Consider the following 27,239-nt stretch of genomic DNA (forward strand, 5'->3'; position numbering starts at 1 on the left):
GTGAGCAGCAATAAGTAGTGGCAATTTAAAGGGGAAGTTCACTTTATAAATGACTTTTAAAGGGAAAGTCCAACAAATTGTTTTTATTGCTCTATTGTATCTAAAATAAAAGATGAAGCAACTTTGTCAATAGTCTTGATTAAAACTCTATTTCCGTTTTATGTATACAGCTCACATGTAGACCTATGTGTTGTCATGGTTACTTGTTTCCATCAAACTCTGTGTGTGGTCTGATCGTGCAGTCAGAGACCCTTCCTGACTTGAATGGGAATGTAGAAATCTTTTTCAATTTTAGTTAGTTCCCATGATGCATCTCCTCTCTCCTGGGAGCAGCATAGCTGTTATACGACTCTGTTCACATGGCAATGACACCGCTGAAGAGAAAGGTTCACTCATTTGACACATTTCCTGGTGTAGGAAAAAATGTGTCATAGAGATATCAGCCACAGGTTGCAACAATGTAGAAACCATACTGTAACGGGGAATACAGAAAGCATGACCTCTATACTGTGCAGGTAGAGATTATATATATCCACCATTGCCCGGGGTTCCCCTTTACTTTCAGAACGCAGCCTGTGACAAGTAACGACCACCTTTTGGCCTGTGTCCTATTATCTCTGATGGTCAGATTTCTGTTTCTTTCAGTACTCTCCTTTGTTGAAGAAACTCTACTGCCAGATCGCTAAGACATGTCCCATCCAAATCAAATTATCCAGCCCACCCCCGCCTGGCACAGTAATCCGGGCCATGCCAGTCTACAAAAAAGCCGAACATGTGACCGAAGTTGTGAAACGCTGCCCCAACCACGAGCTGGGAAGAGACTTTAACGATGGTAAGAAGGACCTGGCCTTCATGGACACCAAGTGTGAGAAGATAAGACCAGTAGGGGGCAGTGAACCGGGAACCACCGCTGCCTCTAAAAACCACAAGATTACCTAGAATATTGGAAATGTCTGAGTAGAGGGGGGTCCGGGTTCCACTACAGAGCTACGAGGGGTCCCTTGGTTTTGGAAATTGGTGGGAGTTTGAGCTAAGGGATCCCTACTGATCTGATCTTCTGATGCGTCCACTTGGTGGGGTTCCCCAGATCTGAATATAGCAGCAGCCGCACTGTGACGTGTGGATTCATATAGTCACGTGATGACTGGGGGGGGGGGGGGTGTTAGTGTTGAATATCTGTGACATCATATTTCATAATTTGGGATTGATTGTGAAGAACACAAAGCAGATTGGAGGTTGGGACCCCGCGCCGATCCTTCCTGTCGTCAAACTAAATCTTGTCATGTCTTCCATGTTGATGGGGCTGAATCACCTTCTCAGATAACCGGGTAGAAGAAACATTCTTAATCATCGGATTCAGCAAGTGTCTTGTAATGAGGGACCTTCTAGGCAAATCCATGGTGGATCAGTGGGCAACACTGGGGTCTCGGGTGTATGATCTGTATGGGGTTTATATATTCTCCCCATCTTTCTCCCGTGTCATTATTTGTTTATATTCAAAGGTTGAAAACCCTCTACATATAAATGGTAAAAAATGTTTCTACTCACTGACAGCAAGCAGATGTCTAGAAAACAGTGAAAAATTAAAACTCAAAGTATATTAGAAAGTTGTAGAACTTTTAGTTATACAGTGAGTAAGCTTCATAGTCTGTGACCCAGTAAACGTTGCACGTCTGCGCCATTTTCATGGTCACGTATGATCAGTGCCGCTTATATATAGTTACGGAGGTTCTGAAAAGACAGATCCGTCAACTTCAACCTGCTAGAATAGTCGAGCTCTACAGCGCCACCTTGTGTTCACTGTAAGTATAATACGTATTTCTTATTTTTCAGGTCAGGCAGCACCGGCCAGCCACTTGATCCGCATAGAGGGCAATAATTTGTCGCAATATGTAGATGACCCGGTTACCGGCAGACAAAGTGTAATGGTGCCATATGAGCCGCCACAGGTAATACCAGTCACTGCCAGTGTACACAAACTGATCTTCTCTATAGTCTATATGTTAACCATGTGAAGAGGTCTGAAGCCTGTGGTCTATAGAAGGTAAAAGAGTTCTGCTGTTTTTGTATCAATTCCTCACCATTTTCAAGATCTCTGCTTGCTGTGATTCAATAGGTACCTTCCTTGTTACACAGCTCGGATAACTTTACTGGAAATGTAACGAGCCGTGCACCACATGACCATGACAGATTTTTTTTATCAACAAGGAAGCAAACAGAGATCTTGAGATAGGAATGACAGCAAGCAGAGATGTTGAAAACCATGATGAATCGATACAGAGCGTATATTGGAAAACTGTAGAACTTTTCAAAATTATTACTGGCCGAAACCCTTTACTAATGATTTATCTGGACGTTTTGATATCGCTGTGTGGCTGATGCGGATTGTTGAAGTGAATTGTTTCATTTTTTTTAGGTCGGCACCGAGTTCACCACAATTCTCTATAATTTCATGTGTAACAGCAGTTGTGTCGGAGGAATGAACAGAAGACCCATTCTGATTATTATCACTTTGGAGACCCGAGAGTGAGTGATCTTCATTATATCGTTGTATTTAGCGGTCTGTGTCCATCTATGTCATCGGGACCCCCAACAAAAGCGAATGTGGCACTGTACACTATGCCGCTACAGCTGAAAACAGAGAGCAGAGGCGCCCTCATTCCTGTGATCCTTAATCAGACGAGCGTGTCCGTTTCGCGTCCGCAAAAAACGGACCGTATTCAATGCATTTCAGTTCCGCGTGCCGTCCATTTTTAATGTCGGTGTTGGTGCAAATTTTTTTATTTATTTATTTTATCAGCATTTCTTTTGTAACTGTTGTGGGAAACACGGACAGCACATGGATGTCGTCCGCGTGCTGTCCCTGATTTTCGTGCACCCATAGACTTCAATGGGCGACGTGGTCCGCAAAAACAGACCAGAATAGGACATGCGGTGAGTTTGACGCAACGGAAACACGCTGCCTATAAAAATGGCGAACGTCTGATTAGCCAAATTCAATTGCATAGGTCCGGGTGCTGTCCGTTTCTTTTAACGGACAGCACACGGACGTATACGAAGGCCTAACATGTGGAGAACATACAGTGCAAACATTGTATATATAATATAATATAGTGCATTACCGTCCTTAAAATGCCAGTCCGTAAGAATTGTGTTGTTTGGCAGTGGACAGGTACTGGGCAGAAGGTCATTTGAAGGTCGGATATGCGCTTGTCCAGGAAGAGACCGGAAAGCAGATGAAGATCATTTCCGGGAACAGGCGGCATTGAATGAAACAGCGTCCAAAAATGGCAACGCCAACAAGCGCAGTGAGTGTACGATAAGTATATTTCATCCATCAAATCGAACTGCTCTCTATCTCTGCTGCCCTCTGCAGCTTCATTGCAGTATTACAAGTCAAAAGATCATACACTGGTGTGACCACCTCTTTGGGAACTTCACCCCTTTATCCAGACCAGATTTCCTTTGACAGATTTTCACTACTATCATATACTATAAATAATGGATTTCTTCTTTGAGAGGACCACCCCCCTAGAATTACTTTCTCAAACCAATTTTGGATAGTCGTCTCAAAGAGGTTTATACCAGAGGGACCCAGCAAATAAAATGATTTACCCTTCAGCCCATTTACTTGTTCTGCTGGGGCCAAAACAGAGATCAATCACACTATGCCGCTGAGGTGGTGTATCTAAGCCTGTCCTGTGTGATACAGTCTCGGAGAGCCACACACATCATTACATTCCCCATTATTTGATCAAACTGATACACTATGTAATGCCTAGTGCCGGGCCCGAGGGGGCGGAGCATGGCATAGAGATGAGGGACTCCTCGTGTCATGCTCCGCCCCCTCAGGCCCTGCACTAGGCATTACATAGTGTATCAGTTTTCCCTGGAACGTTCCTTTAATACCTTTCATCTCACCATAATTTCTGATCACAATTTAACATCATGTACAGAGGTTCTTTTCTGTTTCACTTTCACCTCATTCTTTGAATATTGGATTATCATTAAATGGATTCTCCTTTATCAGCAGCTTGTAAGCAGAGTCCGCAGGGAGTCCCAGCTCTGGGTGCAAACATCAAGAAGAGGCGCCACGGCGAGGAGGAGATCTACTATGTTCCAGTGAGTAAAGGTGTTCTATATACATGTCAGTAAAGGTGTACTATATACATGTCAGTAAAGGTGTATTAGATACATGTCAGTAAAGGTGTATTATATACATGTCAGTAAAGGTGTATTATATACATGTCAGTAAAGGTGTGTTATGTATCTGTCAGTAAAGGTGTGTCATGTATCTGTCAGTAAAGGTGTATTAGATACATGTCAGTAAAGGTGTACTATATACATGTCAGTAAAGGTGTGTTATGTATCTGTCAGTAAAGGTGTATTAGATACATGTCAGTAAAGGTGTACTATATACATGTCAGTAAAGGTGTGTTATGTATCTGTCAGTAAAGGTGTATTAGATACATGTCAGTAAAGGTGTACTATATACATGTCAGTAAAGGTGTGTTATGTATCTGTCAGTAAAGGTGTGCTATGTATCTGTCAGTAAAGGTGTATTATATACATGTCAGTAAAGGTGTATTATATACATGTCAGTAAAGGTGTATTATATACATGTCAGTAAAGGTGTATTAGATACATGTCAGTAAAGGTGTATTATATACATGTCAGTAAAGGTGTATTATATACATGTCAGTAAAGGTGTATTATATACATGTCAGTAAAGGTGTATTAGATACATGTCAGTAAAGGTGTATTAGATACATGTCAGTAAAGGTGTATTATATACACGTCAGTAAAGGTGTATTATATACACGTCAGTAAAGGTGTATTATATACATGTCAGTAAAGGTGTATTAGATACACGTCAGTAAAGGTGTATTAGATACATGTCAGTAAAGGTGTATTAGATACATGTCAGTAAAGGTGTATTAGATACATGTCAGTAAAGGTGTATTAGATACATGTCAGTAAAGGTGTATTAGATACATGTCAGTAAAGGTGTATTATATACATGTCAGTAAAGGTGTATTATATACATGTCAGTAAAGGTGTATTAGATACATGTCAGTAAAGGTGTATTAGATACATGTCAGTAAAGGTGTATTAGATACATGTCAGTAAAGGTGTATTAGATACATGTCAGTAAAGGTGTATTATATACATGTCAGTAAAGGTGTATTATATACATGTCAGTAAAGGTGTATTATATACATGTCAGTAAAGGTGTATTATATACATGTCAGTAAAGGTGTATTAGATACATGTCAGTAAAGGTGTATTATATACATGTCAGTAAAGGTGTATTATATACATGTCAGTAAAGGTGTATTATATACATGTTAGTAAAGGTCTGCTATGTATCTGTCAGTAAAGGTGTGCTATATACATGTCAGTAAAGGTGTATTATATACATGTCAGTAAAGGTGTATTAGATACATGTCAGTAAAGGTGTATTATATACATGTCAGTAAAGGTGTATTATATACATGTCAGTAAAGGTCTGCTATGTATCTGTCAGTAAAGGTGTATTATATACATGTCAGTAAAGGTGTATTAGATACATGTCAGTAAAGGTGTATTATATACATGTCAGTAAAGGTGTATTATATACATGTCAGTAAAGGTGTATTATATACATGTCAGTAAAGGTCTGCTATGTATCTGTCAGTAAAGGTGTGCTATATACATGTCAGTAAAGGTGTATTATATACATGTCAGTAAAGGTGTATTATATACATGTCAGTAAAGGTGTATTAGATACATGTCAGTAAAGGTGTATTATATACATGTCAGTAAAGGTGTATTAGATACATGTCAGTAAAGGTGTATTATATACATGTCAGTAAAGGTGTATTAGATACATGTCAGTAAAGGTGTATTATATACATGTCAGTAAAGGTGTATTATATACATGTCAGTAAAGGTGTATTATATACATGTCAGTAAAGGTCTGCTATGTATCTGTCAGTAAAGGTGTATTATATACATGTCAGTAAAGGTGTATTATATACATGTCAGTAAAGGTCTGCTATGTATCTGTCAGTAAAGACATACAGTATTGCGCTGCTCTTTACAGGAGACGGTATGTATCTTCATCCTCGGTTGACATCATGACCAGCGCCGTCTGTACTGTCTGAAATCTGTATTTTCTTATTTGTTTTTGGCGCTCCTCCTGCCCTCCTCCTGTCAGTGATATAATGACTTGTGTCTTGTGTTTCAGGTTCGTGGTCGGGAGAACTTTGAAATCTTAATGAAGATAAAGGAGAGTCTGGAGCTGGTGGAGCTGGTGCCGCAGCAGCTGGTGGATTCCTACCGACAGCAACAGCAGCAGCTGCTACAGCGACAGTAAGATGTGGAACGTTATTATATATGTAGATGGTTATTACATAGAATAGGGGCGGACTGACCGCTCTCTGTGACCCCGGCCCGGGCAGTGATGTCCGGCTGAGCAGGGACACGTATAAAGACATCTGTGGACCGGATAAGACGCTACAAGTCGGAGCCTTCAGTAACGGCGTGTGTTCATTTCCAGTGCCCATCTGCAGTCACAGGCGCACTACGGTCCCGTCCTCTCCCCGATAAACAAAGTCCACGGAGGGATCAACAAACTGCCGTCCGTCAACCAACTAGTGGGGCAGCCCAATCAGCACGCAAACACCGCACCGGGGATGATCCCTATGGGTAAGAATATGTATTACACCCTCTTACTGAGCAGGCACTATATATTGGAGGAATGTTATATATATATATGTCCTGTCCATGATACGTCACATCTGTAATACTCCGCTGTATATACTGTCAGCGGGATATATGCTGTTATCATGGACGCCAATGTCTACAGTGACCTTTATCTGGTAACTTCTTATAAGACACCTATAATATACTTACATTTATCTGTAGTGGTTGATGTAAACATATTGACGTGAAGGGTTTGTTTCTAGATATGGGTTACATTGAGGGAGGTCTAATGTTTGGGACCCCCCCCCCCCCCTCTATGAGCAGGAGCAAAGAGCCGTTCACAAAGTGGTTCTTGTTATGACTCACCCAGTTCACCTATGTGTTATATGGTCTGCCATTTATTTGAATACCCGTGTAATACTACACTTCTCCTGTAGAGGCGCTGCAGGGGAAATGTATATCTGGCAGCAGCTTCCCCCAGCAAGAACAGGGTTTCTAAAACTGGAATTGTGGCGATGTGACCGCTGGCACGTTTCCAATTTTAAAAGGGGCTGTGTTGGTGAGACCACCCATTTAAAGGGCAGTTCCACATACCCCTGATATCAACAGCAATGGTGCAGTAACCATCGCCGAGTTACCCGGTGAAGTCATTTAATAGAATACCCTTTTCTTAGTTCTCTTTTATATTCTTAATTGTCCTCCCATCAAACCTCCGGGTGGAGACACAGATTTCATATTCACATAGAGTGGGCGGAGCTTTCTCCTGTGTTCATTGCTGCCCCCTGCTGACTTGGAAGAGAAGTGAAACATCTCTGAACAGATTTCTGCTTTACCAAAGTAATTGTCATTTCCCATCCAATTCCAACCATCAGTATCAGCCAGAGGAGCCCCCGATATTACACAACCCCCGTGGTTCATACTATCGTCATGTAATACTGTCATCGCTTTCTCTGCTTCCAGGCTCTGGTATGATGAACAATCACTCCATGCAAGCAAATGGGGAGATGAATGGCCCTCACTCTTCACAGTCTATGGTATCAGGGTCACACTGCACGCCCCCTCCCCCCTACAATGCTGACCCCAGCCTCGTCAGGTACGTCTGCTAGTCTGTCGGGAATCCAGAACTTGGTTGTCACTCTTTCCTTGCATGAATGTAATGTAGATGCTTCTTCTGTAAACTAACCGGATGTAGAGTGACCTCTAACATTGAGTGTAATAACAATTGTGTCCACCAGGTGCTTCATATAAAACACAACACATAATACACTACATACACGAGATATACTACAAACACACCATAAACTACATACACAAAAACTTCATAACACACTACACAAAATGAATACGTAATAAAAAATACAGATATTTCTATTTCACTGTCAGTGCTGTGTAAAGTCAAAGAGTAGTCACCGGTAGACGGCCCCCACTTGAGACAGCCCCCGCGTTATTTAAAGAGCAACGGATCGCTCTCCACTTCTATTCCCCAATGAAATAACAATTTGGCAAAAAATTTTCTTAGTTCTCTATGTTGTGTTGTTCCTCTGTTATTCCTCCTGGAAATGTATGAAGAAATTGACAACTGGGTGTTACCATTTCCCTTTTTAGTAGGGTGTGTCCCTAATAGTTTGACACTGTCACCACTGATTGGACATTGCCAGACTGTGACATTTATACATTTCCAGGAGGAATAAGAGAGGAATGAAGCGTTCTAAGAAAATATTGTTCCAGAATTATTGTTTTATTGGAAATACAAGTATATATTAAAACAGACATGTCAGGAGAGGGGTTGGGTCCTCTTTAAGGGTAACTCCACTGGAAAAAATAAATGCGTAATTAATATGACTACTGAGTATCAGCGCTCCAAACTGGAAATAGCTGCTGAAATTTTCCGTCATGTAACGGTGTAAATGAGACAGGAGGAATTTTTCTTCTGAAGCGTTATATTGTGAAATCATAACAGTGCCATAGAGTGCCCCCATAGTAGTGTTATATAGTGAAGTCCTAACAGTGCCATATAGTGCCTACAGAAAAGTGCCACACAGTACCTCCATAATAGTGTTATATATTGAAGTCCTAACAGTGCCATATAGTGCCTACAGAAAAGTGCCATACAGTGCCTCCATAATAGTGTTATATATTGAAGTCCTAACAGTGCCATATAGTGCCTACAGAAAAGTGCCATACAGTGCCTCCATAATAGTGTTATATAGTGAAGTCCTAAAAGTGCCATACAGTGCCTCCTTAATAGTGTTATATAGTGAAGTCCTAACACTGCCATGCAGTGCCTCCATAATAGTGTTATATAGTGAAGCCTAACAGTGCCATACAGTGCCTCCTTAATAGTGTTATATAGTGAAGCCTAACAGTGCCATACAGTGCCTCCTTAATAGTGTTATATAGTGAAGTCCTAACACTGCCATGCAGTGCCTCCATAATAGTGTTATATAGTGAAGCCTAACAGTGCCATACAGTGCCTCCTTAATAGTGTTATATAGTGAAGTCCTAATAGTTCTATACAGTGCCCCCACCATAGTGTTATAGAGTGAAGTCCTAACAGTGCCATACAGTTCTTCCATAATAGAGTTATATAGTGAAATCATTACAGTGCCATACAGTGACACCAAAATGGTGTTATATAGCGAAGTCCTAACAGTGCTATACAGTGCCTCCATAATAGTGCTATATAGTGAAATCATAATAGTGCCATACAGTGCCTCCATAATAGTGTTATATAGTGAAATCATTTTAGTGCCTCCATAATATTGCCATATAGTGAACAGCAGTAGTATATAGCACCATACAGTGCACAGATATCACCGCAGCTGAAGCCCTGAGATGAGTTTACAACAAGGTGCCCGGTAGGAGGTTTAGAGCGGACTGTGCATGGTGGGGATGGGGTGGTGAAGGACCCGGGGTAAATGCCACTTGCGCCCCTTCTATAAGGCCATCTCTGAGGTTACAAATGTTGTGAATGTGGCTCTTAAAAATCCCATGTGGTCTATACATATATACAGCATCACCCACACACCTGATGGTTCAGCCTCATCATTACATTTTACACCTGTCAGCAAAAATGTGACGAGCCCAAGTCCTAGGATCGGAAACATCGGGGTTAAAATTATCATACAGGCAAATCTAGGCGGCAGCGCGTCCAGGGGGCGGGGAAGAGGGCATTTCTTTTTGTTAGGCGGTCGTATTAACCTTATTGGGGGGGGGGGGGATATTCTAGGGTTACATGGATGACACTGGTGTATGCAGCTGCCGGGGAGTATTGCAGTGACAGCACCAGGCAGCTTGTAATAAGACATCCCGAGCTGCCTGTCATATCAGGGTTTTCTCTGTTTGTCTTGTTAAAGTGGATCTGTCGGCTAAATATGCAGTCCTATGTAAGGGCAGCATGTTACAGCTACAGGTCCGGACTCCTAGTAGACAAATATTTTGTCCCTTTTAGCTGAAATAGGGCACTGAAAGAATAAGCGGACTCATAGTTCATGAGGGGAGCGCCGCCCTTCAGGCCGGTGATTGACAGGCTGCTGTGTCTATACCTGTATATACTGCAGAGAGTGGCGGGGGGAGCGCTCCCCTCATGAATATAGCGGACTTATAACTATGAGTTTACTGTATTCTTTTAGTGCTCCTACTAGCTGAATGGTACAAAATGTAACATGCTGCCCTTACATGGGACTTCATATTCAGCTAACGGATCCACTTTAACTTTAAAACATTAAGATTCCAGTGTAGAAAAAAATCTAACTTTTCTTTTTACTTAAAGGGGCAGTGCATTTAAAAAAAAACATTGTCTTACGTCCTTTTAGGAACTTAATAGAGGGGGATTGTGTGTTCAGGATCCTCATCTCTAAGGCCCTGTTCACACTGAGATTTTTTGCAGGCCGAAAAATCTGCGTCAGAATTCCTTTAGGAACTAAGAGTCAGATTTTGAACTGCCTGCGCTTTTTTTACACGGTTTTCGTGGCGTTTTTCACAGCATTTTTCGCACACGGCATTGAAGTTAATGCAAGGACCGCGGGTAAAAAACACCACAAAAAACGCTCGGAAACAAGCGCCGCAGGTTTTTTCTGCCTCCCATTAAATTCATTGGGAGGTCAGAGGCGGAGACCGCGGCAAGAAAGGACGTGCTGCTTTTCTTTCCCGCGAGCAGCCAAAAGCCGTTAGGGGAAAAAAAACTTCTCTGCCTCCCTTTGCAATCAATGGGGGGTGATTTCGGTTGCTTTCTGGCGCTGATTCTGACGCGGCTTTCGGGCCTAAGAGTGGAGAGCGGTTACATACAAAGTCTCTCGCTCTGGAGGAGCCGTCCTTCATTACACAGACAACACATTGATATGAATGGACACTGTGTAATGCTTAAAGGGTTAAGGTCCTCTTACACGGCTCGTCCTGGACCATGTAAATGAGCGCCAATCAACGCGACAGCTCATGATTTTCAGACGTTTTTTGTGCCATTCGCGATTTTCGCTCCAAAAACGTCCCAGGAAGTGACCTGCACTTCTTTTTCGCGACCGTTTTTTTACGCGGCCGTTTTCAACAACGGCCGTAAAAACCGCTGCACAAACGCTCCGTCGGAACAGAACGCCGTTTTCCCATTGAAATCAATTGGGCAGATGTATGGAGGTGTTCTGCTTCCGATTTTTCGGGCGTTTCCTGCCTGAAAAACGGCCGAAAATAGGCTGTGTGAACATACCCTGAGACATAAATGTCTGATAGATGCAGGTCCCAGCTCAGGGACTTGCACCTATCTTCAGAACAGTAGTCACCTGACCCTCGTTTCGCCTGGCGAGGCGGCTGCCGCATTCAAGCGGTGAATGAATTTGAGAGTTGGTCCCACACACTTGCTCAGCTGTGTCTGCACCTCGAATAGAATGGAAAATGTGGTAGGTGCCGCCTCATCTGTCATTCTCTGCCTGGATGTGGCACCAGACGAGAATGGAGATAGGTGTGTGTCCCGGAGTTGGGACCCGCATCTCTCAGTTATAGCATATCCCATTAACGGAGCTTTCCTTCTATTAGAACTTCTAAGATAAGCGTCACTTCCCGATCAGTGGTGGTCTGACTGCTGGGACCCCCACAAACGTAAATCTCAAGACAATGGGTGGGAGCGCTGTATATATTTTAATAGATTTATAACATGAATATGCAGTAGAGCTTAGCTTGTTATTTGGTGATCCCCTAATGTACAGGGTGGGCCATTTATATGGATACACCTAAATAAAATGGGAATGGTTGGTGATATTAACTTCCTGTTTGTGGCACATTAGTATAAGGGAGGGGGGAAACTTTTCAAGCTGGGTGTTGACCATGGCGGCCATTTTAAAGTCGGCCATTTTGTATCCAACTTTAGTTTTTTCAATGGGAAGAGGGTCATGTGACACATCAAACTTATCGAGAATTTCACAAGAAAAACAATGGTGTGCTTGGTTTTAACGTTACTTTATTCTTTCATGAGCGATTTACAAGTTTCTGACCACTTATAAAATGTGTTCAAAGTGCTGCCCATTGTGTTGGATTGTCAATGCAACCCTCTTCTCCCGCTCTTCACACACTGATAGCAACACCGCAGAAGAAATGCTAGCACAGGCTTCCAGTATCCGTAGTTTCAGTTGCTGCACATCTCGTATCTTCACAGCATAGACAATTGCCTTCAGATGACCCCAAAGATAAGTCTAAGGGGGTCAGATCGGGAGGCATTTCTTCTGCGGTGTTGCTATCAGTGTGTGAAGAGTGGGAGAAGAGGGTTGCATTGACAATCCAACACAATGGGCAGCACTTTGAACACATTTTATAAGTGGTCAGAAACGTGTAAATAACTCATGAAAGAATAAAGAAACATTAAAACCAAGCACACCATTGTTTTTCTTGTGAAATTCTCGATAAGTTTGATGTGTCACATGACCCTCTTCCCATTGAAAAAACTAAAGTTGGATACAAAATGGCCGACTTCAAAATGGCCGCCATGGTCAACACCCAGCTTGAAAAGTTTCCCCCCTCCCATATACTAATGTGCCACAAACAGGAAGTTAATATCACCAACCATTCCCATTTTATTTAGGTGTATTCATATAAATGGCCCACCCTGTACTATTTACAAGGAACTGCTGGTTCAGGGGGTGAGTCCCAAAGAGTTAATACAAAAATACTCCTTTCCTTCTAGATGTCCCTTTTTGCTGCATATTCCCATAATTCTGTATAGACATCTTTACACACCATCCTACCGTTTACATATGTACGTACTATATATATATACTGCCAGTTCCTTGCTGTATTTTAGTCTAAGGCTATGTTCACACGGAGTATTTTGCCGAGTTTTTTGACGCGGAATCCGCGTCGCAAAACTCTGCAAAAACGGCCCGAGAACGCCTCCCATTGATTTCAATGGAAGGCGTCGGCGTCTTTTTCCCGCGAGCAGTAAAACTGCCTCGCGGGAAAAAGAAGCGACATGCCCTATCTTCGGGCGCTTCCGCCTCTGACCTCCCATTGACTTCAATGGGAGGCAGAAAAAGCGTATTTCGCGCTGTTTTATGCCCGCGGCGCTCAATGGCCACGGGCGAAAAACGGCGTGCAGGGAGAGGAAAATCTGCCTCAAAGTTCCAAACGGAATTTTGAGGCAGATATTCCTCCCCCAAAATACTCCGTGTGAACATAGCCTAAAGCTGCACTCGCAATTCTTCTGGTTGCAATGGAAACCAGTTAACAAACTTGTCGACAGACACACCCCTAACTGAGCTCCTGTAAATGCAGGGCACTCTGCTGCAGTGTATTCTGGGAGAGTTACTTTTTCTACATCAGTTGATTGTAGTGACAGGTGTAGGGACTAAAAGTCCCAGAATTTACATCACCAGGACAAAGTATGTGCTGACACTAAATCAGTAGAGATTGCTTTGAGATATAAGATCTGAAGTCTATCGTTTTTGTAGTGACCCCGTACAAGACGAATGAATGAAAGTTAATTCACTTTTTGAATGTTGATTATATGTGAACTGTAAAATGGTGTTCAACTATATTTCAGGCAGCAGCCGGCTCAGTAGTTTTGGAATTCATATTTTAATTCAATATAACAATAGATTATATATAGATATAACATATATAAAAAGTTAAGTAACTTTGTAAATACATGACATTGTAATGTATGTACACCGTGACTCCACCAGCAGAATAGTGAGTGCAGCTCTGGAGTATAATACAAGATGTAACTCAGGATCAGTACAGGATAAGTAATGTAATGTATGTACACAGTGACTCCACCAGCAGACTATTGAGTGCAGCTCTGGAGTATAATACAGGATGTAACTCAGGATCAGTACAGGATAAGTAATGTAATGTATGTACACAGTGACTCCACCAGTGGAATAGTGAGTGCAGCTCTGGAGTATAATACAGGATATAACTCAGGATCAGTACAGGATAAGTAATGTAATGTATGTACACAGTGACTCCACCAGCAGAATAGTGAGTGCAGCTCTGGAGTATAATACAGGATGTAACTCAGGATCAGTACAGGATAAGTAATGTAATGTATGTACACAGTGACTCCACCAGTGGAATAGTGAGTGCAGCTCTGGAGTATAATACAGGATATAACTCAGGATCAGTACAAGATAAGTAATGTAATGCATGTACACAGTGACTCCACCAGCAGAATAGTGAGTGCAGCTCTGGAGTATAATACAGGATATAACTCAGGATCAGTACAGGATAAGTAATGTAATGTATGTACACAGTGACTCCACCAGCAGAACAGTGAGTGCAGCTCTGGAGTATAATACAGTATGTAACTCAGGATCAGTACAGGATAAGTAATGTAATGTATGTACACAGTGACTCCACCAGCAGAACAGTGAGTGCAGCTCTGGAGTATAATACAGGATGTAACTCAGGATCAGTAAGGATAAGTAATGTCATGTGTGTACACCATGACTCCACCAGTAGAATAGTGAGTGCAGCTCTGGAGTATAATACAGGATGTAACTCAGGATCAGTACAGGATAAGTAATGTAATGTATGTACACAGTGACTCCACCAGCAGACTAGTGAGTGCAGCTCTGGAGTATAATACAGGATGTAACTCAGGATCAGTACAGGATAAGTAATGTAATGTATGTACACAGTGACTCCACCAGTGGAATAGTGAGTGCAGCTCTGGAGTATAATACAGGATATAACTCAGGATCAGTACAAGATAAGTAATGTAATGCATGTACACAGTGACTCCACCAGCAGAATAGTGAGTGCAGCTCTGGAGTATAATACAGGATATAACTCAGGATCAGTACAGGATAAGTAATGTAATGTATGTACACAGTGACTCCACCAGCAGAACAGTGAGTGCAGCTCTGGAGTATAATACAGTATGTAACTCAGGATCAGTACAGGATAAGTAATGTAATGTATGTACACAGTGACTCTACCAGCAGAATAGTGAGTGCAGCTCTGGAGTATAATACATGATGTAACTCAGGATCAGTACAGTATAAGTAATGTAATGTATGTACACAGTGACTCCACCAGCAGAATAGTGAGTGCAGCTCTGGAGTATAATACAGGCTGTAACTCAGGATCAGTACAGGATAAGTAATGTAATATATGTACACAGTGACTCCACCAGCAGAATAGTGAGTGCAGCTCTGGAGTATAATACAGGATGTAACTCAGGATCAGTAAGGATAAGTAATGTCATGTGTGTACACCGTGACTCCACCAGCAGAATAGTGAGTGCAGCTCTGGAGTATAATACAGGATGTAACTCAGGATCAGTAAGGATAAGTAATGTCATGTGTGTACACCATGACTCCACCAGTAGAATAGTGAGTGCAGCTCTGGAGTATAATACAGGATGTAACTCAGGATCAGTACAGGATAAGTAATGTAATGTATGTACACAGTGACTCCACCAGCAGACTAGTGAGTGCAGCTCTGGAGTATAATACAGGATGTAACTCAGGATCAGTACAGGATAAGTAATGTAATGTATGTACACAGTGACTCCACCAGTGGAATAGTGAGTGCAGCTCTGGAGTATAATACAGGATATAACTCAGGATCAGTACAAGATAAGTAATGTAATGCATGTACACAGTGACTCCACCAGCAGAATAGTGAGTGCAGCTCTGGAGTATAATACAGGATATAACTCAGGATCAGTACAGGATAAGTAATGTAATGTATGTACACAGTGACTCCACCAGCAGAACAGTGAGTGCAGCTCTGGAGTATAATACAGTATGTAACTCAGGATCAGTACAGGATAAGTAATGTAATGTATGTACACAGTGACTCTACCAGCAGAATAGTGAGTGCAGCTCTGGAGTATAATACATGATGTAACTCAGGATCAGTACAGTATAAGTAATGTAATGTATGTACACAGTGACTCCACCAGCAGAATAGTGAGTGCAGCTCTGGAGTATAATACAGGCTGTAACTCAGGATCAGTACAGGATAAGTAATGTAATATATGTACACAGTGACTCCACCAGCAGAATAGTGAGTGCAGCTCTGGAGTATAATACAGGATGTAACTCAGGATCAGTAAGGATAAGTAATGTCATGTGTGTACACCGTGACTCCACCAGCAGAATAGTGAGTGCAGCTCTGGAGTATAATACAGGATGTAACTCAGGATCAGTAAGGATAAGTAATGTCATGTGTGTACACAGTGACTCCACCAGCAGAATAGTGAGTGCAGCTCTGGAATATAATACAGGATGTAACTCAGGATCAGTAAGGATAAGTAATGTAATGTGTGTACACCATGACTCCACCAGTAGAATAGTGAGTGCAGCTCTGGAGTATAATACAGGATGTAACTCAGGATCAGTAAGGATAAGTAATGTAATGTGTGTACACCATGACTCCACCAGTAGAATAGTGAGTGCAGCTCTGGAGTATAATACAGGATGTAACTCAGGATCAGTACAGGATAAGTAATGTAATGTATGTACAGTGACTCCACCAGCAGAACAGTGAGTGCAGCTCTGGAGTATAATACAGGCCGTACCTCCGAATCAATACAAGACAAGTACTGTCATGTATTTAAAAAATGACTCCACTTTATGTAGATTATATCAATTTGGTGTTTAATAGTAAACATATGCTGTAAATACATTAGACATTGAGGGTTATGGGGAGTATTTTTATACAGTCAGACGTCCTGACATCAGAACAGTATAAAATGGTGATCTTCCCAATGGCAACCAATCAAGCGTTTCCTTCTAGAATAGTCGTATGCTCTTATAGGTTGATATCGGTTACAGCACCTTTTCCCTTTGCACCAGTTTTTCCTGCAGTGCCCTTGATTGGCATAGACAGCTCTGTGAACTTCATCTCCTGTTATGAGAACCCATGGTTTATCTGTCAGTTAATTCTGCTTTATTTTTCCAAACCTTTTTTGTTTCTGCAGTTTTTTGACAGGACTGGGGTGTCCAAACTGCATCGAGTATTTCACATCACAAGGTTTACAGAATATATACCACCTGCAGAACCTAACTATGGAGGTAAATGCTGGGAGGGGAAACCTCTTCTAATCAGGGACCTTATAAGTAGATAAAACAGCGGGGGCAATAAGGCAAGCAGTCACCGTATAGCGTAAGAGGCGGCCATAGAACCAGAGATGTATCACTGCCACCAATAGAAAGTGAAACACGTGCCCGTCCTCCGACACCTGCATGGTCAACGCCGTCGTCCATGTTTATTCTATCAAATGGAAGGATCTCATGGAAAAAAAATTATAATCTGAACCTCTTGCCACCTTCCCCCCCCAAACTCCTCAATTATCTTACCGCCCATAATAACAGACTGTGTATGATAACTGTAGACTGTAAAAACAAGAGCGGGGTGGAGGACACTCCAAGAATAATGTATACACTATGTAATGACTAGTGCTGGGCCTGAAGAGGCGGAGCATGACACACTCAACAATCAAACAACACTAAAGAGAGAATTATTGTGTCATGCTCCTCCCCCTTTAGGCTCTGCACTAGGTATGCACGCTCTCTCTGTTTTTCCCACTCTCTCTGTTTTTCCCAGTGTTCCTCTAATACAAGGAAATCTCAGGAACACTGTGTATCTTTCCACCATCTTACATTCTAATTTACATTCCCTGACATTTAAATTTTCTTTGCTTTCCACTTCTAACTCCAACTTTAAATCTCCACAATTCTTGAAAAAAAAAAAAAAAAAAGAAAAACAGCCAGAAAGACAGAGTAGAAAGTTCAGTCCTATTTCTATCACTTAGAGGGCATGTCCACTTTAAAGGTTGTTGCCTAGCAACGTTTAGACAAGTAGTTTCAGTGACTACAATGGCTCTCCTGGATGCTATGGACACTGGTAGTCACTGAGAACAATCAGATCATGTAACTCTCATTATACTCTGAGACGAATGTGAATCTCCATACAATGGGGCAGATTTATTAATGTGATTGCGCCTAAACCTTGTGCCCAAAAAGAACAGATAAAAGGATGTCTAGCAAAATGCGCCAATTTTTATCATACAGCATGCACCAATATAATGACGTTGGCGCAAATTCTGACTGCCTGGTCTTTTACGCTCTTTACGCTTTCTAAATCTTAAACCGCATTAGTAAATCTGCCCCATTGTCTTCACTTGTCTCTACAACATCTCCCTTTATTTAGAATTATCCTTAAAGTGAATGCCCACTTTTTAACACTATGTGTTTTGTTTTTTTAGGTTCAACATGCTGATTCATTTCTTAATATATCTACCTAGTGGTCAGAGGTCTATATTTCTAATTCACAACTCCAAATAGACATAGATTGAAATGATACAATTATCTCTCCCTGCAGCCACCACTAGGGGGAGCTTAAGAGCTTATTATTGAGTTCAATATCTGAGCAGGATGCAGCCAGCTCCATCTAGTGGTGGCTGCAGGCAGTCAGAATTTTATCATTTAAATCTATGGCTTTGCGGAGGATTTGAAGCTTTGTATCAGAAATTATTCAGCACAAAACGTTGGACTTATTTAGATAAAAGGCAGCCAATCACTATAGGCGGCAACATAGAATATATATTTTATCGTAACGACGACGAAGCCATTTTAGAGAACTCCATACACTACTATACGAAATACTAATTACTTCTATTACCTAAATTGTTACCTTTACTAATGGGAGTCATAGTAGTTGTATAGTTGGAAGCAGGAGCAAGAAAATCGTATAAATGTATATACTTTATTAGAAAATACCTTTATATATACACAATTCCTTACTATGCAGAGTGACCCCTTACTTCAATTTATTTGCGGATAAAACCAGCGATCTGATTGGTTGCTACTTCTACAGTCCTTTTTACATTGCCCCAATGCATATCACACAGTAAAACATTATTAGTGTCTAGGAACATAACATTAACCCCTATCCGCACCAGGACGTAACTGTCCGTCGTTGCGGGAAGTTACTTCCCGCACGAGGATGTACAGTTACTGAGTTAATCCCGGTGCACACTGTCGGCGACAGTGTGCACCGGGAACCAGGAGGTCAGCTGTCGCCGACAGCTGACACTCCCCTCTTGCCGGCCAGCGGTCCTTTGCCGCTGATTTCGGCGCATTAACCCCTTAAATTCGGCGATCGGGTGCAATCGCCGAATTTTAGGGATTTCTAACATATCGGCAGACCCCCGTCCGAAATCGCGGGGTCTGCCGATAGTTAGTATGGCAAACGGAAGCCAAACAATGGCTTCCGGGTCTGCCATGGACGGAAGCCCATCAGGACCAACCTTCGGCTGGTCCTGATAGGCTTCCTGTCAGAGTGACAGAAAGTCACTGTGCCGTTCCCGATGCACACTGTCGGCGACAGTGTGCATCGGGAACTTGGAGATCAGCTGTCCCCGACAGCTGACATTCTCCAGTGTTGCCGATCAGCGGCTCATCGCCGCTGATTTCGGCAATTAACCCGTTACATGCGGGGCTCGATTGCGATCTCCGCATGTAGCGGGTTTGTAGCGCATCAGCAGCCCCCATGCAATCGTGGGGGCTTCTGATGCTTGTGATGGCACCCGGGGGCCAGACAACGGCCCCCAGGTCTGCCATGTATGTCAGCCTATGAGGATCAGCCTCTGACCAACTGTCAGAGTGACTGTGACGTCACACTGACAGTTGGAATACATTACACTACCTAGGTAGTGTAATGTATTCTAGCAGCGATCAGAGCTGCAGGTCAAAAAAATAAAGTGTTAAAAGTAAAAGAAAAGTTAATAAACAAAAATATAAAGTGTAAAAAGTAAAAAAAAGTTAATAAAAATGTTTTATAAAAGTGTAAAAATAAAAGGTTTTGTTTTCCTATAATAAGTCATTTATTATAGGGAAAAAATGAAAACGTTAAAAAAAGTACACATATTTGGTATCGCCGCGTTCGTAACGACCCAATCTATGAAACTATAATGTTAATTTTTCCGCACGGTGAACGCCGCAAACAAAATAAACGAAAACTGTCAGCATCACTATTTTTTGGTCACCACCCCTCCCAAGATATAGAATAAAAAGTGATCAAAAAGTCGCATTTACCCCAAAATGGTACCAATAAAAACTACAACCAGTCCCGCAAAAAACAAGACCTCCCACAGCTTTTTTGACGAAAAAATAAAAAAGTTACGGCTCAGAATATGGTGTCTCAGAAAATAAATAATTTTATAGAAACTTAATTTTATTGTGCAAACGCTGCAAAACGTAAAAAAACCTATACACATATGGTATCGGCGTAATCGTACCGACCGGCAGAATAAATTAAAACGTAATTTATTGCGCACGGTGAACGCTGTAATAAATAAAGAATTTAAAGCGCCAAAATCGCTGTTTTTTGGTCACCCTAGCTCTAAAAAAGATCCTGAGGGGCCAAAATGCTCACTATACCAATAAAAAAATTCCTTGAGGGGTGTAGATTCCAAAATGGGGTCACTTTTGGCGGGTTTCCACTGTTTTGGTCCCTCCGGGGCGTTGCAAACCCGACATGGCACTGAAAACCAATCCAGCAAAATCTGCGCTCCAAAATCCAAAAGGCACTCCTTCCCTCCTGAGCCCTGCTGTGGGTCCAAACATCAGTTTCCGACCACATATGGGGTATTGCCGTAATCGGGAGAAATTGCTTTACAAATGTTGGGCGGCTTTTTCTCCTTTATTCCTTGTAAAAATGAAAAAATTCTATGTTTCCACAGAAAAATAGGTGATTTTCATCTTCACAGACTAATTCCACTAAATTCTGCAAAAAAACTGTGGGGTCAAAATGCTAAGTATACCCCTAGAAAAATGCCTTGAGGGGTGTAGTTTCCAAAATGGGGTCACTTTGGGGGTGTTTCGGCTGTTTAGGTACCACAAGACCTCCTCAAACCTGACATGGTGCCTAAAATATATTCCTAAAAAAAGGAGGCCCCAAAATCCACTAGCTGCTCCTTTGCTTCTGAGGCCGGTGTTTCAGTCCATTAGGACACTAGGGCCACATGTTGGATATTTCTAAAATCTGCAGAATCTGGGCAATAAATATTGAGTTGTGTTTCCCTGGTAAAACCTTCTGTGTTACAGATTTTTTTTTATTACAAATGAATTTCGGCAAAAAAAATGAAATTTCACCTCTACTTTGCCTTAATTCCTGTGAAACACCTAAAGGGTTAAAATATTTTCTGAATGTGGGTTTGAATACCTTGAGGGGTACAGTTTTCAAAATGGGGTGATTTATGGGAACTTTCTAATATATAAGGCCCTCAAAGCCCCTTCAGAACTGAACTGGTCCCTGAAAAAATAGCCTTTTGAAATTTTATTGAAAATATGAGAAATTGCTGCTAAAGTTCTAAGCCTTGTAACGTCCTAGAAAAATAAAAGGACGTGAAAAAAAATGATGCAAACATAAAGTAGACATATGGGGGATGTTAACTAGTAACTATTTTGTGTGGTATTACTATCTGTTTCACAAGCAAATACATTTAAATTTAGAAAAATGCTCATTTTTGCAAATTTTTGCTAAAATTTGAAGTTTTTCACAAATAAATATTGAATTTATCGACCAAATTTTTTCACTAACATAAAGTACAATGTGTCACGAGAAAACAATCTCAGAATCGCTTGGATAGGTAAAAGCATTCCGGAGTTATTACCACATAAAGTGACACATGTCAGATTTGAAAAAATAGGCTGTGTCCACAAGGCCAAAACAGGCTGTGTCCTAAAGGGGTTAATGACTTTTCACCATGTTTACGTGTTCATTATGTGGCTTTGGCGCTACCAGACACAAGATACAACATTAATCCAAGCAGGTCTTATATCTTGGCGCTAAAGAGTCCTTGTTGCCCATAGCAACCAACCGGAGACCACAATTCAATCTTCCAGTGCAATTCAGAAACATTGGTTGCTATGAGCAACAAGGACACCTGATACATGATGCTCAGCACGCTCACCTTTTATATTGACCATTGTCTCTATGTATAGTATGGAGCATGGAACTTTTTTTTTTAAAGAAAACTCCCCTTTTGAACAACATTGTAAGGTTAAAATCTACAGAATGAGTTTAGTAACTTTGTAAATACTTTGCTTAACTTATCTTGTATGGATCGTGAATTATATGTTGTTTTCTTCACCATTTATAATGAAAGTGAAAGTAAAAATTCCTTTGATTCCCTGTTGGAATCTGTCTATGGTCATGTGACCTAACCGCTGACCCCCGACTGTGTCACTGTAATCTGAGCTCCCATAAAGCACTGCTCTGTGGTAACAGGAAACCATCATATAATTAAAAGGCAGAAATCAAGTACTTGCAGCAATATTCAGCATTTTATGTAGATTTAAACTATTGAATACTGTAAATATGTTGGGTAAGGAGTGGAGTTCTCCTTTAATTGTTTCTGTGCTGTATAGACAGGAGGGACCCCACAGCTACGGACCGCAAGTCAATGAGGGGTGGAGATTAAAGTAGGTCTCCAGTCAAAACACTGCATATTAACAGATGCCACGCCCTGTCCGCCAGCCATACAGATGTAGAGGGGGTGTGGCTTGTTTTAATAAGTGGCGTTGGCAGCCTCATGTAGGGGAGATAAGCAGCACTTATAACCATCAGATTACACACAAGAAGAGTTCAATTTTCTTAGACGGGATGGAAGGTGTTCCCTGTTCATGGGGTCTGAAGACGTTTCATTGACCATCAGTGTTGGTGGGACATCTGCCTGTCTCTGGCGGCTTTGCTGGTTATATTTTCCTTGATATGGCAGAATTTTCTTTTGCATTAAATAATTTACTTTGATTACATGAGGATTGGGCTCTGGGACAGTTTGAATGACAAAAAAGGATTAATTTGAGCGAATGTTGAATGGATGGCCTTGTACGCACTAGTAGTGTTTGGCCCTGTACGCACTAGTAGGGTTTGGCCCTGTACGCACTAGTAGGGTTTGGCCCTGTACGCACTAATAGGGTTTGGCCTTGTACGCACTAGTAGGGTTTGGCCTTGTTCTAACTAGTAGGGTTTGGCCTTGTACGCACTAGTAGGGTTTGGCCTTGTACGCACTAGTAGGGTTTGGCCTTGTACGCACTAGTAGGGTTTGGCCTTGTACGCACTAGTAGGGTTTGGCCCTGTACGCACTAGTAGGGTTTGGCCCTGTACGCACTAGTAGGGTTTGGCCCTGTACGCACTAGTAGGGTTTGGCCTTGTACGCACTAGTAGGGTTTGGCCTTGTACACACTAGTAGGGTTTGGCCTTGTACACACTAGTAGGGTTTATGAGCGCAAGTTGTGGACATAGTGATAGACTAACGGGGAACAGTTAGAATAGGGGATCTTCAAAAAGATCCTGAGCCACCAGTTTACCGCCTTTGAATAGCTTGGCCATAGACACATTAATCTAATATCTGTCCATACCGACACACGTAGCCCTCTCCTTGACCCATTCCCCAGTGTGTATTTCTTGTCCGTGTCCATAATTTTTCGTGTCATTATTATAATTCGTCCAAATTTTTGCCAATGTTTTTGGAATATTTCAGACCCATCTTAAACTGTACTGTCTGTTCTTGCAGGATCTTGGGGCACTGAAGATTCCTGAGCACTATAAAGGCTTAATATGGAGAGGAATCCAAGAGTTGAACAAAAGCCACGACTATGGAGCCCAACAGCTGATCCGATCCAGCAGTAACGCTTCCACCATTTCCATAGGCAGCTCTGGTGAGCTCCAGCGCCAGCGCGTAATGGAGGCTGTACATTTTCGAGTGCGACACACCATCACCATTCCCAACCGGAGTGGAGCCGATGATTGGGCAGACTTTGGATTCGATTTACCCGACTGCAAGGCGCGAAAACAGTCTATAAAAGAAGAGTTTGCCGAGTCTGACATAAACTAAAACCTTAAGAATCGGGATGACGTTGACCAAAATTTACACAAATTCTCTCGACTTGATGAAGCCAAAATTTAATAATGCCACTTGGAAGCCAAGGCTAGTGGTCCGACTGGTGGTGGCTTTGCTTTGTTACCATCTGGTGGGTTTGACGGTAGGGTCAATGATAAGGAGATGATCCGGGTATACAAATGATGCTTCTATTATCTAGATATTTTTGAAAACACACCACGAAAATGAACCCAATGATATAGATCCTTAGCAGATTCGCTACAAGTGGAAATATCTCTTTAGACAACCATCTTTGAGGGGTTCTTGGCTCATCTTGGACATCTCTATGGCTTAACATAAACTCGGGAGATTCCCGTATCCCAAGATGTCTGCCCGTGGTTGACAAAGGCAACTCTTCAAAGGGTACAAAATGGAGGACATTCCTTCCCAATGAACTGCCAAAATAAGTATTCATACAGGTGTCTGTTCATTGTGTTTCATTAGACATTTCTGATGGTTTTTGAGAACATGTTTTTGACAAAACGTGAAATATAAAGACCTGCACCGAAAAGGGTGTTTTTATAAAAAAAAAATCATATATATATAACTGGGTTCAGTCAATTCAGCTGCGTTTTAGGGGCCTATATATCTTTAATTTATGACTGTAACCTATGGTGTAAATACGTTGCGTCCCGTAATATTCTTGTTGCTTTTATTTATCTGTAATATAAAGTATTCATGGTTTGTGGAGTAGTCGTGAGTAGTCCAGTGTACGGGGTGAGCAGTCCCCTATACCAGACCCCGTATGCTGTATTATTCCTTCACAAGCTGTGGTTTATTTGACTTGTTGATATATTTAATTTTTCGGAATTTTTGGACTGTTAATTAAGAGGATGGACGCTAAGCGCTCGTCTTCAGGGGCGAGGATACCAGTTTTGGTATTTGTGAAGGGATATAATGAACTGGGAGAAAATGATGATAATTGTTGTTTTTGTGTAGTTGTATATAGTAGGACACAATTTGCTGCGTTGTGCTGTTATTACCAGGGAGATATTTTAAGATGCGTCCATTTCCCAAACCACGTTTCGTCCCTGTCTTCATGTTGGATAGTTTGCAACAAAGACACCAGCTTATAATCCCCCCCCCCCAGTTCTAAACATCATATTAACCAATCAGAACGCCTGCTTCATTCTCCAGCACAGTCTAATTGACAGCTTATCGGTTGCTATGGGCAACAAGGTCTGAGAGTCCGTTTTCATACATGAGACCCATGTGTCACCCATGTAAGGCTGTGACGAAAAGCTCCCTACGTACGCGCTAAACTTGTCCATAGGGCTTCATTAGCCCGACAAAGTGTCCTTTTGGTCTCCGTCGGGCCGGTATTCATCGGTATACCTTGCTTTTGGAGGATGGAATAACATAGTATGCTACGCTATAACATCCTGGGGGATCCCACAAAAAAATGTATACCGTGCGGTGTGACGTATGACACTTTGCGTTAAAAATATACCTTGGGAAGCTTTCCTGGGGCTGGAATCCCTGGGAAGAGCATCAGGTAGAGCTCAGCTTGGGGATTCTGGCCCTAGGGAAGCTCCTGATGTCACTGTCCATGTATGGACAGTGATGCCAAGGGTTTTCAACTACGGAGTCCCCAACCATAGCATCGGTAGCACTCTGGCCGAGGACTTCAGGACTGGAGAAGCCCCTGGCGTTACTGTCCATATATAGACAGTGATGTCAGGGGCTCTTACAGTCCTGGAGTCCCCGGCCAGAGTGCTACTGATGCTCTTGGTCACTTTCCATATATAGTATTAAAGAAGCACTGTGCCCAGGAAGTTCGGGCGACGTATCCCGCTGTATCCCTACAGAGGGATCCGTCGGGGGCCTTCCATTGTAGGTATATGCCGGGACTCCTCCCGACGTATACCTCCAACAGAAGGAAAAATCGTGGTGTGAACATGGCAGCGGGTGGCAGAATATTCTAAAATGGATTAATAAAAATATTCGGTACAATCTAAGGGACCGGCGGCTATCATGCATACATTTTTTTTTTTTTTTAAATGTCACGGTTGCCCACAGCAACCAATCGGACTCCAGCTTTAATACATAAATTTGAAAATTAAAGCAATGATCTGATTGGTTGCTATGGACAACACTGATACGCCTTATACACGAGGCTCATTGCGATCACTTCTGTGTTGTTTTGTTAACCTAATAAACGTATGAATGTTACGGTCCACATATTTCACTTTGGCCCTCAAACCAGTGCAGACATAAATCCGAACCAATCAGAACCCTGCTCTCATTTGTCCAGGGTGACTTAAAAAATAAAAGCTGGAATCGAATTGGTTGTTATGGGCAGTGGCTCCACTTTCTTGTCTGCGCCGTTTCATATACATGAGCGCCATTGTTTTTATATCACAATATTTTTTATTACTTCTTATGTATTGTCTATATACTGGGCCTCGTGTAGGAAAAACAGATTATACAAAGAGGGGAGGGGTTGTCCATAGCGACCAATCACATCGGTTTTTATTCTTCAGTAAATGTTAGGTAATAAAAACTGTGATCTGATTGGCTGCTATGGTTAACTCCTCCAATTTTTGTCTGTCCTGTATTGTTTTTTATATGTGGCCCTGTGCTGCAGCCATTTTGTGAGAAGAAACTTTAGGCCACAAAATGGCCGCCCATACTATGTATATTCAATATGTCATTTTTTTTTTCTCTGCCATATTTTTCAGTCTGCTGTATGATATAGGAAGAGTTTTAACTCTTTTGAGTGTTTTATGTACATGTTGCTTGGTATACCTTGCAGGGCAAGGACATTTTATACACATATTATGCAACGGTGAAGCTTTGTGACCACTGCATCAATGTAAATAATTTGAGACTGAATTTTATTCATTATATATTATGCTAATGTTATATGAACGATACAAATATTCCAATAAAATCACCATTTTCGGAGGGGGAAATTATTTTTCATTTGAATGATGATTATCAGTCTGGGTAGACCACTGGCACGTCTCAAGGCCTAAAAAACTCTGCGTCTTTATAGGGGTTGTCTTCTTATAAATAAAGTTTATTGAATTAAGAACTGCATGTGTTCATAGATATACTTCATAGAATTGAACCTTTGCAGAATTCCCATTTAGGACTCTTGTAAAGATGGTGACTGCCCTCGTGGAGCTGCAACGGCTGCCAAATTGGTTGTCACTTAAAAAGAGAGAAC

The 27,239-nt window shown here is 41.7% G+C and overlaps 1 protein-coding gene across 2 annotated transcripts in view; it reads left to right on the forward strand.

The window, feature by feature from the left end:
• Positions 1–27,026, forward strand: part of LOC142661816 (tumor protein p73-like) — a 74,573-nt gene extending 47,547 nt beyond the window's left edge. Inside the window, exons 5-14 of one of the 2 annotated variants that reach the window (XM_075839411.1) lie at positions 646–832; positions 1,834–1,949; positions 2,417–2,526; positions 3,166–3,314; positions 4,034–4,122; positions 6,230–6,354; positions 6,542–6,690; positions 7,648–7,780; positions 17,099–17,192; positions 23,702–27,026. In XM_075839411.1, coding sequence (XP_075695526.1) covers positions 646–832; positions 1,834–1,949; positions 2,417–2,526; positions 3,166–3,314; positions 4,034–4,122; positions 6,230–6,354; positions 6,542–6,690; positions 7,648–7,780; positions 17,099–17,192; positions 23,702–24,022 — 1,473 coding nt within the window. In that variant the 3' untranslated portion in view covers positions 24,023–27,026. Of the gene's footprint in view, positions 1–645; positions 833–1,833; positions 1,950–2,416; positions 2,527–3,165; positions 3,315–4,030; positions 4,123–6,229; positions 6,355–6,541; positions 6,691–7,647; positions 7,781–17,098; positions 17,193–23,701 lie in introns of both variants that reach the window. The other variant, XM_075839412.1, reaches the window with a different exon arrangement.
• Positions 27,027–27,239: the final 213 nt, after the last annotated feature.

This window comes from Rhinoderma darwinii, chromosome 10 (assembly GCF_050947455.1).
Source record: "Rhinoderma darwinii isolate aRhiDar2 chromosome 10, aRhiDar2.hap1, whole genome shotgun sequence".
Taxonomy (NCBI): Eukaryota; Metazoa; Chordata; class Amphibia; order Anura; family Rhinodermatidae; genus Rhinoderma; species Rhinoderma darwinii.